This window comes from Sitophilus oryzae, unplaced genomic scaffold, assembly GCF_002938485.1.
Source record: "Sitophilus oryzae breed Bouriz unplaced genomic scaffold, Soryzae_2.0 scaffold_154_pilon_pilon, whole genome shotgun sequence".
NCBI lineage: Eukaryota > Metazoa > Arthropoda > Insecta > Coleoptera > Curculionidae > Sitophilus > Sitophilus oryzae.
The window spans coordinates 2,161,799-2,176,812 of NW_022146225.1; the positions used below are offsets into that span (position 1 = coordinate 2,161,799).

General features: G+C 32.5%; 1 protein-coding gene across 1 annotated transcript in view; it reads right to left on the bottom strand.

Moving 5' to 3' along the window:
- Positions 1-554: 554 nt before the first annotated feature.
- LOC115878980 (N-acetylgalactosamine kinase) overlaps positions 555-15,014 on the bottom strand; it is a 31,363-nt gene continuing 16,903 nt past the window's right edge. The window contains exons 5-8 of the mRNA XM_030895590.1: positions 14,510-14,667; positions 13,424-13,679; positions 10,905-11,049; positions 555-854 (exon numbers count right to left, since the gene is read on the bottom strand). Coding sequence (XP_030751450.1) covers positions 632-854; positions 10,905-11,049; positions 13,424-13,679; positions 14,510-14,667 — 782 coding nt within the window. The 3' untranslated portion in view covers positions 555-631. The remainder of the gene's footprint in view (positions 855-10,904; positions 11,050-13,423; positions 13,680-14,509; positions 14,668-15,014) is intronic.

Genomic DNA, 15,014 nt, shown 5'->3' on the forward strand with positions numbered 1-15,014 from the left:
TGTTAAATGATTTAATAGAGAAACCACGAACATATAAAAAAAATGTAAACAAAACAACATTAAGAAAATAAATATTTATATTGTATAAGAGAGGGCAAGTTAATCACCCTTTCTTGAGTTATAACTCATCATACAGTTACAGGGCTTTGATAAAAGCCAGTATCTGAGACGGTTTAGCAGAGGTTGGTTCTCCATTTCCCATATCTATCGTACAAAAATTAAAGGCATGAATGGTTGTCGTCTCTGAGTACTCAGTGATGAGGTATCCTGGTGTTTCCCCATTTTCCCCACAGGATCTGCACTAACCGTGGTTTTTTTAGCTACAATCTACTGAGTTGTTCAATGAGGAAACAGTTCATTGATCAAACATTGAAAAAAAACCGTGACTTTCCAAAAATTATTCTTACTTAAATCAAGGAAAATCTTTGATTTTTCACGCTCGTAGGTCCTGAGAAATTTCTTCGTTAGCTTCTCTAGGCATTCTTTGACCAACTTTTTAATATTATGTATTTTTTTTGTTTTTATCTTAAAGGTTGTAAAAAAATAAACACAAATTTAATATAAAATAAGTTTATTAAAATATAAACTGTAGTAAGATTAAAAACAATAAAAGTCATAGGCGGGTATATGTTTAATTTTTCGGAGTGTAAATGCGAGCACCTTCCATTGGCGTAGTGGGGAATACTAATGACTGAAAACCCTCTTTTATTCCCAAAGGTTTGTAGAATTCTTCGATCAACAGATCTACGAATTTGTCTACATTTTCTGGTGGTACTAGGGATACGGTACAGCCACCCCAACCTGCGCCGGTTAATCTTGTCCCTAACGTCACTCCACGAGCCAATTCAACTATTCTGTAACAATATAATTTAAATAATTTTAGTGAAATAGAATTTCTAAATATTATCTAAGTCAATGAAATAAAACTATACTCTGTGACATAGAAATTGCAACACCAAGTAGGTGTATGCTTAGCTAAATTTATAATGTTTTGTTGGAAATATATATAAATTATACAGGGTGGCCTATCAAAACCGTTCGGCAAGGAATAACGGCCAGGGTAATTTTTTTTCAGAAAATTCAAAAACACGTCAATTTTGTTTGTGAGGGAACTTTTGCCCCAAAAATGATTTCAAAATCTTCAACCCTCTAAGCCGGGGTGTCATCCCCCAATTTTTTTCCAATGGGAAGGGAGGTAAGGGAGGTTCTTTCTATTCTCTATACTTTCCGGCTTCGTTTTTGAAAATCGGTCGAGTCATTGAGAAAATATAGAGGATTGAAATTTGAAAAGTTTATTTAAACATTTACCTTATTTTTTGAGTAAATGATAAGGATAAATTCCTTCGACCAATTTGCTGTTTTTTCTTATTATTTCTAGATGTTTACGCATTTTTTCACCTGCCACAAGGTTGAACGATCAGGTGCGGTAGTTGCTAGATAGCTGTTCTGTGACTTGTGCGTTGAAGTTCTTCTCAATATCGTTAAACTTTTTAACAATTATGGTGTACTCACTTGCAGAAAAAGTGGAAATAATCGAACTTTATTTTAAAAATAATGTAGCAATCGGATTGCGCAGATATTCAATGAATGCCATCCTGACAACAGGGGCGTAGATAGGTGTATGCTATGGGGGTGGTGCTATGATTAAGTCGCAAAAAAAATCACTGTCGGAATTTTTTTGTCGAATTAAAACGACGGCGATTTTTTTGTCTTCAAAAAGATATAAAAACATAACACAAAAATTAAAATATAGATTTGTAAATAACATAAACAAAAATGAAACAACGACGTTTATTAGTTAATTTTCTATAAACTATAAATAAAAACTCTAAACTATCAAAAAAAAAAACTATAAAAACTATAAACTATAAATAAAACTACAAAACAAAATCAAGTTTTCTAGTACGCTGTTTGGAAAACCTATCAATAACAGCATCAACATTTATTTCAATATCTTTATGGATATTGATTAGAGTTAACCCCACTAATCTGTCCTGGCCAATAAGAACACTTTGTATGCTTTTAATTAGGTCGAACATATTATAAACGATAAATCAACATAATTAAAAGCATACAAAGTGTTCTTATATGTCGGATAGTAATTAAAAAAAATCCTTTCATAGTCAATGACTATTTCAATTCTCGTATCTCGTCAAGCGTCAGGGGGGGGTACTGTCCCCCAGTACCCCCCCTTATCTACGCCCTTGCCTGACAAACACCATTATGGCAAAATTGTTCGCTAGTTAGTAGCAAAATTTCGCGAAACTGATTCCGTTATGAATAGAAAGAGGCAGAGGGAAAATCCTGTAGTAAATGAAGCTATGAAAGTATTCGTATTGGGCCAAGTTGCCATGGATAGTACGCTGAGTACAAGAAACATTGCCAATGAGACCGGCGTGAATCGTACAAGTGTCAAAAGGATATTAAAAAAACACAAGTTCCACCCGTACAAAATTCAGTTGGTACAAGAACTCAACGAAGCCGATGTGAAACTATGAGTGAATAAAAAAATATTTAATGTGTGTATTCCGGATGAGTGTACTTTCTTTTTGAACGGTGTAGTTAATGGGCACAACTGTCAAACTGTCAAAAAAAGTTAAATTTTTCATTTTTTAAATACCCTAGCCGTTATGCCTTGCGGAACGTGTTCGATGGGCCACCATGTACACTAAAAATACATAATAAATTACATAAAAAATTGTGGGTGCACTATGTGCGCATTTTTGAAGTGAAACTTCTCATGGCGACATCAACTTTTGACGTTTCTTACGTCAAAACTAACCGTCACAGTGACGCGTGTCGTGCACGGTCAAGTTGGTGCTTGATCCAATCTATCGACACACCATTTTTTTTTCTTGTGTGATATACAAAAAATTTAATAATAATTAAACAGAATAGTGTCAAATTAAATTCAAAAAAAGACAAGAATCACAATGCATTCTTGTCAATAACACTAATTATATCTGCAAAATAAAAACACTTAAGTAAACTAATTATATCTATTTCAAATTACGTTCAAAAGAAAGTCAGTACAATATTTAGGAGAATTTCTGGAAATTTATAGTTTTACTAGAAGTTAATTAATACTTCGTTTAGCTATGTTTTCGTGCAGTCAGTTTATTAATTATTTGAACTAACCTTACCACAAAACTAGTTAGAAATTCTCAGGAAAATAGAAATGTTAGTTCGTGAACATTAAATAAATACCTTCACTCAAGAGCTAGACATATTTTCTTTATAAGTTTGTGGTTGTTTTTTTTTCTATTTGAAATGAAACTTCTTTACGCGCGTTGGGAGTAAAAATTCAAGGCCGTGACACACGAGACGCGAGATGAAAAGTGGTAACGATGGCACGATCGCGCAAACACCAAAAATCATTTGATTTAAAACTAAGAAAATCATTATAATAAACTTGATACTATAATATATGTGTACCAATATCCTCTGGTTGTGTGCTAGGAAGTAAATTTTCATCGATAAGTTTGTAGCTTCTGAATAACGGTCTAGGTAAAGCATCTAGCTCATTTGCCAGCTCAGAATTAGAATCATTATGATGCAAGTACACACTCGCCGAGACGACCCGAGGCCCAGGCGAGGCGAGTGTGTACTTGGGGCTCTCGTCTTGCCTCGGTGTCTCTCGCCTCGTCTTGGGAGCGCTCGGTCTACAGGCGGTCTCCAGCACGAGTCAAAGGAGACGAAAGTCACAGAGAAACTAAATAAAAGAGAGACACAATTGATTCTATATTTCTCTATAGCAAAAGCGTTAAGTAGGAGGTCCCGCGAAAATATACACGGTGCTCTCGGGAAATCGGCATTTCTCGAGAATCTCTTGAAATCGCTCTCGAGATCGGGCCGTTTAAGAAAGAAAAACACGTCTTAAAAAAATGTTATGCACGAGGTTTTCATTCAGTTTGATGGAAAGTCTTCAAATATATGATTGCAAACCTAATATAAACATTCATTAGTTTCTATAAGTGTGTACGTTTATTTTAATAATTGAGAAGGGATCAAACAAAACGAATCCATTTTGTGATATTAGCAAAAAACATGTCGTTATTGGTATAAACCTGTCGTTATTGCATTTTTTAAACATAGAAAATTATAATGTACATGAAAGATATTATGATACAGACTTTCTAGACACTGTTTTCGCTTTTTTGTCATCATTAACATAAGAATTATTACTCTAATTATAAAATTATTGATTAATCTCTTTTATACTCAGTTAAAAATATTGATTTTTTATAATGTAAAATAGTATGTTTTAATATTATTAGGTAAAATAGCCAATATTTTACGATTTTATGCAGCATTATGTTTTTTTTAACCCTTAAGTACTAACATATTGAAATAGTCGCGCCTATACTAACAGACCGTCTGAGAGACGCATTAAAAAAAATCATATTTTGTTCGTGTCTAACTGATTTTTTGTAAGTGGAGTGAGTCATTAGCATTAAAACTACAGGAAAAAAATATCTAATGCTTATATTATGCGAACATGTTTTATATTTTTGAAATAAAAGTACTAATTTTGGATTTTTGACATATCTTTGTTTCTCATCGAGATAGAAAAAAAAGCGAAAGGAAAATGAAAAAATATATTGATTATTATATTTAGCATATAAAAACCTATCTATTAAGCACAAAAAAGCAAAAGAAAATATAAAGAATAAAAAAATGACAATGCCTAAAGATGGGCTTGTTCCCTACACACTTTTTTGCGCATTCCAAACAAATTGTTCTCTTCACTTTCTTCGATATTAGTTTACTGATCGTTCACATCCATATTTTCATCACCTATATCAAAACATACACAGCTACATACCATTAGATATTAGTTAAAAACCGTTTTTTTTACCTTCTAATTTGAATTCAGAATTATGATCGCTCTCTATGGCAAAATTTTCGCTACATTCGGATTCTTTGTCACTATTTTGCTATTATCGCTGCCAGTCCTTCAAACCACTTTAGAAGAGTATCCTTGTAATCTTTCTTGCCATACTTTACATGTTTTGAGCTACTAGGTTCTTGATTCATTCCACAAATTTAAAAAAAACTTACGCTAACGCTAACACTCCGTCTGTCAGACGGCATCGACAGTTTGAACTAAAATATTTCGAAAACTACACACTTTCGCAAATTGCCCTGCCGGCCTTTAACTTGTTTTGATGCGTATTGAAATTACATAGTTGGATGATAATTAGAAGTGGAGAGGAGAGGAGATGTCATATGTCAGCTAGTTCTTTGCGTCTGTGAGACGGGGTGTTAGTACTTAAGGGTTAAATTTTATACACCTAACCTAGGCAACATAAAATCGAAAATACAGTTTATTTCGATCCTTGGCAGTTACGACATCATTTTCGACGTTATATTGGTTTTCATGATTTTTTTCATGACAAATTCGGACAATACAGGGTTGTTCACCACATACGACACGGAGTATTGTAGCTAAACGATGAGATTTTTACAAAGTGTAAGTTTGGGGTTCGTTGAAGGACTATTAGAGCTACAATTTAAAAATATTTTTACAAGATACAGAGTGTCCCAAATAAATAAAAAATATCAAAGTTGTATTTTTTTAAATAGAACATAACCCTATATATTATTACATTTTTAGTTTCTACGATTAAAATAAAGGTAAATTTGATTAAGGTTTATTATACTTAAACCTTACCGTTTTTGAAATATTTTCAATTTTGTGAAATTGCAGTAAAAATTTTAAAGCTTCATTTCTCCAAGGGTATCAATGTTTTTAATACTAAATATTTAATGAAGTTTATTTATTGATCAGTTATTGTGTTGCAATAATAAAAATAATACTACCTTATACAGAGTGTCTAAAAATTTATTTTAAATAATTATTAGATTCAAACGGCATAACTTCTTTAATTTAAATGGAATGCCCTGTATATTTTAGGAGAATCAGATGCACAATTAAATTGTCTATCAAATTGTATTATACCATTTTTTACCTATCCCTTCAAGTTTTCGTAGAAAATGCATTTTCTTATAATTTAGACCTCATTTATCAATATATCCATGGAATATTGACAGTTTAGATTGTTTTAAAGCAACAAATGTACAAAATGTACAGACTAGTAATATTATCGTTTTTAGCAAAACGATAATATTACTAGCCCATTTGTATGCAAAAAGAAAACTATTTAAATCTTTATAAAAGAGTATACCATTAATTAAATATAACACCATTATTTCCGCCCATATACTAATTAATTACATACTTAATTGTGTTCGTTAATAAATTATTATAAATAAATGTGGATTTGAGTCAGAAATCAATATAATAATAAGTTATCAAATTAAAGTCTCTGTTGTTATAAATAAACATTTGTTAAAAAATTAAATATCATTTTTAAGTTGTTACTTTTTATCACACTGTCGAATGCCCATACAAAATTCAGTTTTTTAGTATTTGGAGCAATTATTATTAATCAACGCAAACAGTCAGTTAATGTAGTTTGAATACTGGAATCATGTTAATTGATCCTCTTTAACAAATATTTAAACAGTTTTTTTTTATTTTTTAATGAAATAAACGAATTATATCGACAATATTAGTATCTGTACTCTTTAAAAATTTGGTACGTCTTTAAAAATAATCTAAAATGTCAATAGTCCATGGGTATATTGATAAATAAGTTCTAAATTACAAGAAAATGCATTTTCTACGGAAACTTAAAGAGATAGGTAAAAAATGGTATAATATAATTTGATAGACAATTAAATTGTGCATCTGATTCTCGTAAAATATACAGGGTGTTCCATTTAAATTAAACAAGTTATTGCCGTTTGAAGCTAATAATTATTTAAAATAAATTTTTAGACACTCTGTATAAGGTAGTATTATTTTTATTATTGCAACACAATAACTGATCAGTAAATAAACTTCAGTAAATATTTAGTATTAAAAACTTTGATACCCTTGGAGAAATGAAGCGTTAACATTTTTACTGCAATTTCACAAAATTGAAAATATTTCAAAAACGCTAAGGTTTAAGTATAATAAACCCTAATCAAATTTACCTTTATTTTAATCGTAGAAACTAAAAATGTAATAATATACAGGGTGTTCCATTTAAGAAAATACAACTTTGATATTTTTTACTTCTTTGGGACACTCTGTATCTTGTAAAATTATTTTTAAATTGTACCTCTAATAGTCCTTTATCGAACCCAAAACTTACAATTTGTAAAAATCTCATCGTTTAGCTACAATACTCCGTGTCGTATGTGGTGAACAACCCTGTAGAATGGTAATCTGTGACGTAACAGCCAAGGATCAAAAAAACAAAGCGTAGATGAGTATGCTTCTATAAAATACCAAAAATACAATGAAAACAAAAATAATGACAGGCGGATTTATCTTTTTCTGTTTGAACCTAATATATGCATTTTAATTTTGTCCATTTCACTGTTTTTTTTTTATTTTCTCGACTTTCAGGTCGGTTTTAAATTGGATTTAAGCCTAAATTTTCCCAAAAGTGTTATTAAATTTATCTCGTTGAGCACCTGATTGTTTTTATTTTTTTGTATTTATGTACTGCAAAATTATATTGGTGTGTTTTTTTATATATTATATATTATATTTATATATATATTTTTGTGCAATGTCTCGGGGCGTCTCGCTGAACCACGCATTTTTTGTGGATATACAATATATGTAAGTTCGCTTCAAATATGCCCACAAAGTGTACACACAATTTTTTAAAGACTTTAACTAAAACTGTAAACTAAAAAATAATCAAAATGTAATAAATTAATAAGGAACTATCTCTAAACGAAACCTACTTATTAAATCCCGATAATAACTTTAATTTAACTTTTAAATTAAACTTTAAGTGCACAATTTCGCTGGCTCCGATTGCTCTGTTAAAACTTTAAGTACTCCAAGAATAACTTGTAAGATTTCCCAATAGGAATGTGACGGAAATGCTTTCAGAACTCCATCTCTATTTCTTTAACATTTCTGTGAAGACAACTTTCGGTTGGTGAAGGAGACTGGAAAGGCTTAAAATTTTAAAGCCGCTTTCCTATGTCGAATGTTTCTCTGCCTCTAAAAGACTAATTTGGAAAGTCCTATAGTTTTGGTAAGTGCTACTTAGAGATGGAACAGAGGAGTGTGTCCAAAGAAAAGGGTTTATGAATTATATCTGAGTTACCCGACATTTTGTGCGGTAAATTTTGGTTTAAATTATGTTTTGGGGACGTACTAAGTTCATTTTATGTCCTGAAATCTTCTTCAGATTAATATAAAAACACTAAAGACGTTTAAAGGTAGTTCAGTCATGTTTTTTGTGTCATTAGTTAAAACAGGCAAGAAAAAATACACACTCATTCAGACCCAATATTATTACAAATTCTTGCACATTTCGATTTGTGGTCTATCGGGTTTTACAAGAAATTTGACCATTGTTTTGGCCTTAAAATGCCTAGAAACATTATTTCACAGTTTAATAGAGTCAGAATAGTAACACTGTCTCAACAGGACTACCGGCAAGTTGCAACAGCTGAAATTGTAGGAGTTAACCAAAGCGATGTTTCGCGAATATTAAAAAAACTCAGGGAGACAAACGCGGTTACAGACCGACCTGGAAAAGGTAGAAAGAGAGTTACTACTGCTGTGCAAGACAGTCAAATATCCCTAATTGCACGACGCAATCCCATGCTTTCTAGTACTGTCTAGTACTAAAACTGTGGCGATCGAGTATACTTGGGACATGCTAAAACGCCATATTGCCAAAAGGAATGATTCCTCCCGTACCTTAAATGAATTGAAAATTGCTGCGCGCGAAACATGGGAAGCCATTCCTCAACATCTTCTGGACAACTTAATTGAGAGCATGCCACGTCATCTCACAGCTTGCATTGAGGCTGGAGGAGGCAATACAGACTGTTAGTTGTGAGAAAAAATTAAAATTATTTTCAATATTTTCTGTTTAAAATGAAATTTGTTTTTGTGGATTTTCACTCATTATGAAATAAAATTATAATAACAGCCTAGTTGCACTTAGATTTTTAATTTTATATTAGTTAGTCGTGTAGTAAGCCAATATGTCCAAAAATATAAAAAGAATCATATTAGGTCCAAAATAAAATAAAAATATCGTTATATGCAACAATTTTGGCCATGTGTGTATGTGTCTGCGAACCTCAGATGGCTAAGGTGTACCCCATCGATGTTTAGACCTCTATTTTCCCATTCTAATTTCTTGAAGACATTTTCCAGTGCCAGTGTAAATAACTTGGGAGAGATGGTATCTCCTTGTCTCACGCCCTTGCCGAGTGGTATTTTTTCTGTTTTGAGGTCATCATCTAATTTAACTTGGAAGGTTGCACTATCATAGATATTTTTAATAATGGAATAATATCTGGAATCAATTCTCGCGTCCTCCATTGCAGCTAGAAATGACCAGGTTTCGATGCTGTCAAAGGCTTTTTGGTAGTCTACAAAGGCCAAATGTAGAGGTATATTGTATTCTGTTGTTTTTTCAATGACTGTTTTAATTGTTTGTAGATGATCGATGGTACTAAAACCTTTTCGAAAGCCTGCCTGTTCTATTGGCTGATAGGAATCTAGTTTCGTAGACAGTCGGTTGTTGATAATCCTAGTGAAGAGCTTGTATAGATGCGAGAGAAGGCTTATTGGTCTATAATTCTCTATATTTGTAAAATCTCCTTTTTTGTATAATAGCACAACTTCTGCGTTTTTCCATGCGTCCGGGATTCTACCCTCCATCAGACATTTATTTAACAATACTTCCACGGCATCCACTAATGGTTTTCCGCCCATCTTCAGCATTTCAGGTGTAATACGATCTTCTCCTGGGCTTTTTCCATTTTTTATTTGTTGAAGTGCGTATTTAATTTCTGTGGTTGATATTTCTGGAATATCTTCTGATCCTACGTTTGTGATGTGTTTTTGTACTCTATCTTTGTTTGGTATAACAGACTGATAAAGTTGTTCGTAGAATTTGTGTATTTCATTTCTAATTTCATATTTGTCTGTTGTTATAATGCCATGTGTGTTTCTCATCTTTATTATTTTTTACGCGCATTTACTTGCGTCTTAACACTTTCATGCTTCTATTGTTTTCAATTGTTTCCAAAATTTGGTTTCTCTTATACTCCCTTAGATCTTTTCTTATTTCTCTTTTAGTTGTTTTATTTAAGGTGTCTGTTATTCTGGGGCATCTCTGTCAGTCTTTGTTCTTTCCCTTATTAGTTTTGTCGTTTCTGGTTCTAATTTAGTTTCCGAAGGGTGTTTCATTTTACTACATATTATTAAATGAACCTAAAGAAAAAAGCTTACGACAGCTGCATTCTACCTGTGCTTACGTATGGCTTAGAGACTATGGCAATTACCCGAAAAACAGCAGAACAACTACGAGTAGCACAAAGAGCCATGGAAAGAATCATGTTGGTAGTCACCATTAGGGAAAAAATACGAAATACCCACATACGTCAAAAAACAAAATTAATAGATGTCGTTAAAAGAGTGGCAAGTCTGAAGTGGCAATGGATAGGACATGTGGCAAGACAGGATCCAGACCGATGGCTCCAAAAAGCAATCCTATGGAGACCTAGGGGAACAACAAGAAGTGTGGGCCGACCAAAAAAGAGATGGGTCGATGACGTGAGGGCAGTGGCGGGAAGACAATGGATAAGATTGGCTAGAGATCGCGAAGCATGGAAAAACCTAGAAGAGGCCTATATCCAACACTGGATGGAACCAGGCTGAGAAAGAAGAAGAAGAAGTGTATGTGTAAGATTGTAAGAATGATATCAAAATATAAATGGATATCTACTTTCATCATCATCATAATTTTCAGACAGTGAAGAAGCAAGCCATGACCAAATATAAAACATCGTCTGATGTGTCTTACCTGTCCAGTTGTGGATGACTGCACTCGTACAAATCTTTGAGACTTTGGTGACTTTGACTCATGAGGTTACCAAGGGTAACCAGTGAGTCCTCACCTCCCGCTGAGGTTTTGCATGCTTTGTGAAATTTCTCCACCCTTCTAGCTTCTGAAATTAGGAAAAAAATATGTAATAATAACACTGAACAACAAATTTTAGTTTATTTATAGTACTACTTGTTTAAAAAGTATATTTCTTAGCAATTTTGGGGTGTTGAATACGAAAATAACAACGAAATTAAAATCTTAGTTGTAAAAATCATTCCAAGCTTTTTTTTTAATATTTCTATGTTAACGTGCTATCAAAATATTCGTTTCTCAGGATATTTTTTATAACTTCACTTTCAGTTTTAGCATACCCAAAGTATTAAGATTTTGTTGATTTTACTTGAGATACATTTGGTTGCTACCCAGTGTAATAAGTAGATGTAATTACGCAACTGTCTAAAATAGGTACCTACCTAATAACTAAATTATTTTAAATAATATCATTATTTTGAAATTTGTTATAGTTAAGATAATCCCACAAAAATAACAATTTACACTTTTTTATCATCAGTTTTTTTCTAGATTTTTCATTTATTTTCATTTGAACAAATTCCTGCTCCAATTATTCCAAATATTTAAATATACGTCAGCGCTGTGACGCCATTTAATAGCAATAAATTCGCTTCAATATTTGTTTTATTTTAAACCCCGATTGCCATCATTCAACAATCATTAAACTTCAAGAAAAATAAAGAATTTCCTTCATTCAACGCTATATACATGTTCTAAATTCTTTATACAATCTTTTTTTAGATCAAATTTGGTCAAAAAATATAGTTAGTAGTGCTAGAATTTGTAATATTGAATTTTATTTAAATTTCAACGAGTACAATGTGAATTACCAACTGTGGGGTTTAGTATAATTATTTTTCCCTGTATAAAACAAGAAATATGCCCTTTTTGAGTCACATCTTTGTTATGCCCTTCCATTCTGTCGTACTTGCTGCGCAACAAAATTTGATCGTATTTTCAAACTTCAAAAGAGAGCAGTTCGATATTTATTGGTACTGAACAGTAGAACTCACACTGCCAGAATTTCTTTAAAAATTTCAAAATACTGACTCTTCCTTCTTTATTCATTTTTGAATCCGTTTGCTTAATCCGGAAGGACATATTATCTGCTATTCCCGAAAGGCCATCTCAGAACTATCCTCCTAGGAATGCGGAGCACTATCTTTATCTACCAACCCCGAGCTCAGAACTAGTTGAAGACTCAATACTGTACAATGCCAAAAAATGTACAATCATCTGCCTTTGAATACCAATTCGCTTTCATTCTTTCCCGCATTTCGCAAAGCTCTGAAATCATACTTACTGGAGATTGCCCTATATGCGGTAAACGACTTTTTTGTTGATGTTTAATCATGAACAATTTTGAATTTTAAAATTTTGATCATCTCACACACTGGTTAAAAGTTTAGTAGTATTTAATATTTCATTTGTAATTTTAATGACTTCATTTTTTTGAATTGTATTGTATATTTTTTTGTATTTGTATTGTATATTTTTTGCGCTTTTGTTTGTTTTGTAAATGCTTTGTCGATGAAGCTATTTTGACTTTTTGTACAATAAAGCCTTATTTATTTATTTATTTATTACTTAAATTTAAAAACATAAAGGAAGAAATCCAAAACAGGACAAAAAAAAACGAAAAAAACACACAATCGAATAGAGACAGACTCCAGGAAGTGAGGGGATAGGATTAGAAAGGAGGACACCTTCTAGGGGGAGGTGGAGTGTTTAAAGTAGCACAACGTCTTGTTTCGAAAAAGAGAAAATAAGTAGAGGAGGGTGAGGATGCTGCAAAGTCTTTGGCTAAAGTGCGAACTAGTCTGTTAACGAGGCAAACCTGCATAGGAATGTGTCGTTTTTGCATGAAAAAGGAGGTCAGATTGCTTGTAATGCATTTTTGTATCTTCCAGCTATTTTTATTCAGCTTCAAACACGAAGTAAAACGAGAAATGGGAAACTATTTTTGGTAATTATTTTATTTTATTGTTTTCTTTTAATTTTATTTGGAATATCTTTCAAAACGAACTTTTTTGGAAAACTGTATGAGAAATGCTTAAAATGCTTGTTTTTTTTTATAAATATATCTAAAATTACAGATATTTTTGACTTCTAAATGAGTATATAAATAAATATATTATATTCAAAAGAGAAAAGGTATCTTAAGAAGTAATCAAATCAAAAACTGTCTTTATACAACTTTAAAGTACAGTGTGTCCCATTTTGGTTGAAATCATAGGGTATCTCCGTTATTAGTGAAGATAGAAGGGTGCGGTTTGCACAAACCTGTCCCACTTTTTCGTCAAATGAAACATGCTGCAAACAAAATGTTCATAGCCCTCTTCGTTTCTGAACTACAGGGTCTCCAAAATTATAAAAAATATAAAAAATGGGACACCCTGTACAGTAAATCTTAGTCCACTCACCATTAAGTACGTGTAACGCTCTTTGGTACAGCTTAAAACTCTGCAAGTGTTGAGTGTTTGGAGTCAGGGACACTTCATCCAGTTCAGTAGAAGTAGTGTTCAACTCCTTGATAACTTCCTCCTTACTGTAAGCCTCCTCGTGTAGTATTTCTTTAGTAAGAGCTGTGAGTTCGTCCAGTGTTATACCCAGTGCTTTTTGGAGCTCACCGAAACGTCTGATGGTTCTCCAATCCAGTCCTTTACGATGTGCTATTATCTGGAATCAGAGAAACAAGGGTAGTACTAATAAAAAGTATTCTAAATATTTAACCCAAAAATTCTAGGCAATACACAGATAACTTAAATTATAATAAATGTTAGTAAATGTCCATAGACAACACTACAAGAGAGTAGTTACAAGAACAGTCTTGAACGTGGAGAAATTACAATTATCGATTTACAGTTCAATCTCCAATTTTTTTTTATTTTGTAAATTTTCTTACAGTGACGAAATACCCATAGGACTTTTTTGGAGAAATCTCCAAATTGTTAGTTTTTTGAGAGAAATAGGACCGGAGAATGTAACCCAGAGATCAGGACAGGACCACAATAGATCTGAAAAAATCTAGTCTATCAAAACTATTCAAAATTACAGTAAAAAACATCTTAAATTTCCAAAAATTGATATTTCTATGTTCTAAAACATTTATGTTTGAATATCATTAATTCACATCGCTAAAAATAAACGAAATAAATGAGAAAACATACAAACAAACCCCTTTTTCACCGGTATTTAACACTTTACCTCACTTCAACCCTTTCTAATTAAATTTTTAGGTGTTATCAGACCAAAACATAAATCCCGAAGCGCCAAAACCCTTAATTACCTTGTCAGATAAACGCTTCACGAAGGTTTGTATACGTTTTCAGTCAAAGCCAGTCTTAAAAATATTAATTTCTATAAAGAAATGTTAAAAGTACTTCTTTTAAGACCCTTAAAAATATACATTCAACTTATACAATAATTTATTACAGGAAAAAAGACATTGTTTTTTTTACTTTGATTTACTTGACCCTTTAATCAAGAACAATAAATAATGATCTCACCTGTGTTGCCAGTCTACATTCGACCACTCGACAATTGAAATCCCCCGTTGCCGCTTTGTTTAAGCTGGACAAACTGTGCGCGATCACGAACACTGCCCCTCCGGGCAATCGGACTTCTGTGGACCTTAAGGGCTCGAATTCGATTAGTTTGGCACACCCTGTAAACAGAAATTCATTGGTTTTAATAAGAAAATGCCTCTGTTAATTGAGAAGTAGATTGTAAACAGTGTGGGAGGAAGGAAGTTGATCAGAGATACCTTATAAGATCTGTTGTGTCTACTTTTTTGAGTTATAATTCATTATACAGTCTTTGGAATTTAATAAAAGCCAGTATCAAAGACGGTTTTACAATGGTTGTCGTCTCGGCGCACTCAGTGATGAGGTGCTCTGTTGTTTCACCGTTTTCCCTACAGAATCTGTATTCGCTCTTGTTTCTTAGCATCAATCTGCTGAGGTGTTAATTGAGGAGGCTGCTCTGTCAAAAAACTCATGACAATACGAAGAT